This window comes from Nicotiana attenuata, chromosome 5 (genome assembly GCF_001879085.1).
Source record: "Nicotiana attenuata strain UT chromosome 5, NIATTr2, whole genome shotgun sequence".
Lineage (NCBI taxonomy): Eukaryota > Viridiplantae > Streptophyta > Magnoliopsida > Solanales > Solanaceae > Nicotiana > Nicotiana attenuata.
This window is the reverse complement of record NC_031993.1, coordinates 586135-590348: the sequence shown is the minus strand read 5'-3', so window position 1 is coordinate 590348 and position 4214 is coordinate 586135. Positions and strand designations below refer to the sequence as shown.

The following is a 4214-nucleotide window of genomic DNA, read 5'->3' as shown; positions in this document are numbered from 1 at the left end:
GATTGTTACACAGGGTATCACCAGGTGTTGATCGATGAAGAAGATGCAGAGAAAACAACCTTCACCACACCCTGGGGTACATATTGCTATAGAGTCATGCCTTTTGGTCTGAAGAATGCCGGAGCAACCTGTATGAGGGCCATGACTGCCATCTTCCATGATATGATGCGTCAAGAGATAGAGGTATATGTGGACGACGTAATCATCAAGTCCAGAACCCAGGATGACCATGTTCAAGATTTGAGAAAGTTCTTCGAGCGGTTGCGCAAGTATGATCTGAAGCTGAATCCAGCTAAGTGTGCGTTTGGAGTCCCATCCGGCAAACTTTTGGGCTTCATAGTTAGCAGGAGAGGTATCAAATTAGACCCTACAAAGATAAAGTCTATCCGGGATTTGCCTCCTCCGAGAACCAAGAATGATGTGACGAGCTTGTTGGGCAGATTAAACTATATCAGCCGATTCATCGCTCAGCTGACTTCCACATGTGAGCCCATATTCAAGTTACTGAAGAAAGATGCAACAGTCAAGTGGACGGATGAATGTCAAGAAGCTTTCGATAAGATCAAAGAATATTTGTCAAATGCGCCAGTCTTGGTCCCACCGGAGCCAGGGAGGTCTCTTTTCTTGTATCTGACGCTCTTAGAGAATTCTTTCGGCTGTGTCCTCGGGCAACACGATGTAACTGGGAAGAAAGAACAGGCAATCTACTACTTGAGTAAGAAGTTTACCAGCTATGAAGCCAAATATACTCTGTTAGAGAGAACCTGTTGTGCTCTGACATGGGTTGCTCAGAAGCTGAGACATTATCTGCAAGCTCACACCACCTATCTCATAACCAGGTTGGATCCTTTAAAATACATATTCCAGAAACCAATGCCCACGGGGAGATTAGCAAAATGGCAAATTCTGCTCACTGAATTTGACATAGTCTATGTCACTCGCACGGCGATGAAAGCCCAGGCGTTGGCAGATCATTTGGCTGAAATCCGGTTGACGAGGAATACCAATCGTTGAGCACCTACTTCCCAGATGAAGAGGTAAATTCAATAGAAGCAATCCCTGAAGATACCCATGCTTGGAAAATGTTTTTTGACGGAGCGGTGAACGCCAAAGGTGTGGGAATTGGGGCAATCTTGATCTCACCCACTGGTCAGCACTATCCGGCCACAGCCAGGCTTCGGTTTTTTTGCACAAACAATACTGCTGAGTATGAAGCCTGCATCATGGGTATGAACATGGCGATTGACCAGGACGTTGACGAGTTGTTGATTATGGGGGACTCAGATCTGATTATCTGGAAAGCCCAGGGAGAATGGGAGACCCGAGATGTTAAGCTTATTCCCTATTGGCAACATGTGGAAGATCTTAGCAAGCTGTTCAAGTTGATAAAGTTTAGGTACATTCCCCGGTGTCACAATGAACTGGCTGATGCACTTGCCACTCTGGCCTCGATGCTGCCTTATCCGGGCAATGCCCACACCCCTTGGAAATCCAAATCAAAGAAAGGCACGGTTACTGTAACACGGTTGAGACAGAACCAATTACCCAGCCCTGGTTATCATGACATCAAAAGGTTTCTGAAAACGCAAGAATACCCCGAGCAAGCTACTGGAGATCAAAAGAGAACCATTAGACGGCATGCAAGTGGTTTCTTCTTAAGTGGTGATGTATTGTACAAAAGGACCCCGGATCTGAACTTGTTAAGATGTGTTGACGCCGAGGAAGCTGGAAGAATTATGCATGAAGTACACGCAGGAGTGTGCGGACCTCACATGAATAGGTATGTTTTGGCAAAGAAAATCCTTCACGCAGGGTATTACTGGATAACCATAGAAAAGGACTGCGTCAGTTTTGTCCGGAACTGCCATCAATGTCAGGTGCACGGTGATTTGATTCATGCGCCTCCAACAGAACTGCATCCTATGTCAGCACCTTGGCCATTTGTTGCCTGGGGTATGGACGTCATTGGGCTGATCGAGCCGAAAGCTTCAAATGGACATAGATTCATACTGGTTGCCATTGATTACTTCACGAAGTGGGTTGAAGCTATCACTCTCAAATTGGTCACCAAGAAAGTCGTGGTAGATTTTGTGCACTTTAATATTATCTGTCGTTTTGGCATTCCTGCAACTATCATCACAGATAATGCTGCAAACCTGAATAGTCGTTTGATGGGAAAGGTATGCGAACAATTCAAAATTACCCGTAGGAACTCTACTCCCTATCGGCCCAAAGCCAATGGTGCTGTTGAAGCAGCCAACAAGAACATCAAGAAGATTTTGAGAAAGGTGATTCAGAGCTCCAGACAATGGCATGAAAAGTTGCCCTTTGCATAACTGGGATATCGCACCACGGTGCGTACATCGGTAGGAGCAACCCCATACCTGTTGGTTTATGGAACTGAGGCTGTTATAGCCGCAGAGGTAGAAATCCCTTCTCTCCGGATCATCGTTGAACCAAAAATTGAGGATAATGAATGGATCAAGACTCGTCTGGAACAGTTGTCTTTAATTGATGAAAAACGGATGGCCGTGGTTTGTCACGGGCAGTTGTACCAACAAAGAATGGCCCGCGCTTATAACAAGAAAGTACGGCCCAGGAATTTTTAAGTGGGACAACTTGTGTTAAGACGCATTCTTCCTCATCACCAGGAAGCAAAAGGAAAATTTGCTCCTAATTGGAAGGGTCCATACATCATCCGAAAGATATTGCCGAGAGGAGCATTGTATCTCGGTGATATCGAAAGAAACGATCCCGAAGCAGCTGTGAATGCGGATGCAGTAAAAAGGTACTATATCTAGGCCTTCTGCGGTGATGACTTTTGTGCAATTGAGATGACGGAGGCTTTCATTCCCGCTACCCAAACACTATCAACCCTTTGCAAATCCATTTGAGTCGGTTACTCTTCTTTGATTACCCTCTTTGGAATCCGGAAGTACTATTGAAAAAAAAAATGAAAAATGAACGAAAATGATGAAAGAAAGAGAGAAGAAAAACAAAACAAAAAAAAACGAAAACAAAAACAACCAAAAACAAATATTTCCCTGAACTACGTCTGACTTGATTCCGAAAGGATACGTAGGCAGCCTCTCTCTGGGGTTCAGTCACACCAAAACAAAAATCCCAACTCCCCCAAAAAGTGAAACTGGGGCAGATGAAATAATGGCTTGGCCATGAGCCCACCAAAATGGTTCCAAAGTTGTAATTCCGTCCAAAATTCTTTTTACCCAAAAACCTTGTCCAAGTCCTTATGATCAATTGGCAAAGGCGTGGGAATAAAAAAAAACATCATTGTTGGAATATGATGCAGTCCAAATTGAGAGAAATAAAATGAGAGAGTCTTATCGGTGAAAACCTACGGGCACCATAAGGCGACGGTGAGTAGAGAAATTAAAAATGAGAGAGTCCGCTTAGTGAAAACTCGTAAAGAGCACTATCGGGCGATGGTGAGAAGATAAATGAGAGAGGTCGATTGGCGAAAACCTGCAAAGGGCGCTGTCGGCCGAGAAGACATCTCCCACCATTGAAAGTGTCCTGGCAAGTTTCCCTGGTTTTGAAATACGGGTCAATGAGTTTACGAGAAGTTGAGAAAGTTTGTGCGTGTCGGGCATCCAGTCCAAGACGCATGTCATGTCCATTTGAAGCCTGCATGCACCCCCAGATAAGTCCTTCTTCTCCCCTGAAAGGGACGCTTCTCTTCAAATTCATCCTCTCGCCTTTTGATTGCTTTTTCTTTGAATCCCTTTCGCTCTAACTCTGTTTCCAAGAAAAGGTAGCAAGACTGGTTTTACAGGGCTCTGCCTGGTAAAGGCTGAGGAAAAGTACCCAGTCTCAGCGGGCGCACCAAGCCAATCCCGATTGGCTATGATTGTTGATGCCTTCAAAGCAAAGGTATTGAAAAAGAAAGAAAGTCAAAGACAAAGGTCACAAGAGTAGAATAAAGTCAAAAGGCAAGAGCCCCACGCGGGCGAGTTGTGATGAAATCTCGAAAGTTGAGCCCTTCGGTTTGAAAGAGATTAATCTTTAAAACCAGCAAGCAGCAGAGGTTCTCGATAGAAGCTAGGACGGGATCAAGCAATCAAGGCCACAAAACCAACCACCGTTTCAAACTAACAATTGTTCTTTGTTTGAAAATTGAAACAGGTGCAATCCAGGCAACCGTGCAAAAGCAGGTGCAGCCAAAAGAAAAGAAACGCGCAAGTGCTGAAACAACT

The 4214-nt window shown here is 44.7% G+C and overlaps 1 protein-coding gene across 1 annotated transcript; it reads left to right on the top strand.

Annotated features, from left to right (window-relative positions):
* Positions 1236-3936, top strand: LOC109225899. Its single transcript, XM_019390709.1, has 2 exons — positions 1236-1573; positions 3768-3936. The coding sequence occupies exons 1-2, from the start codon at positions 1236-1238 to the stop codon at positions 3934-3936; spliced, it is 507 nt and encodes a 168-aa protein (XP_019246254.1).

Coding starts and splice junctions, on each gene's coding strand:
- LOC109225899 (XM_019390709.1), top strand. CDS start 1,236: ATGGCGATTGACCAGGACGTTGACGAGTTGTTGATTATGGGGGACTCA. Junction 1,574..3,767: donor GGTTATCATGACATCAAAAG/GTTTCTGAAAAC, acceptor TCTGTTTCCAAG/AAAAGGTAGCAAGACTGGTT.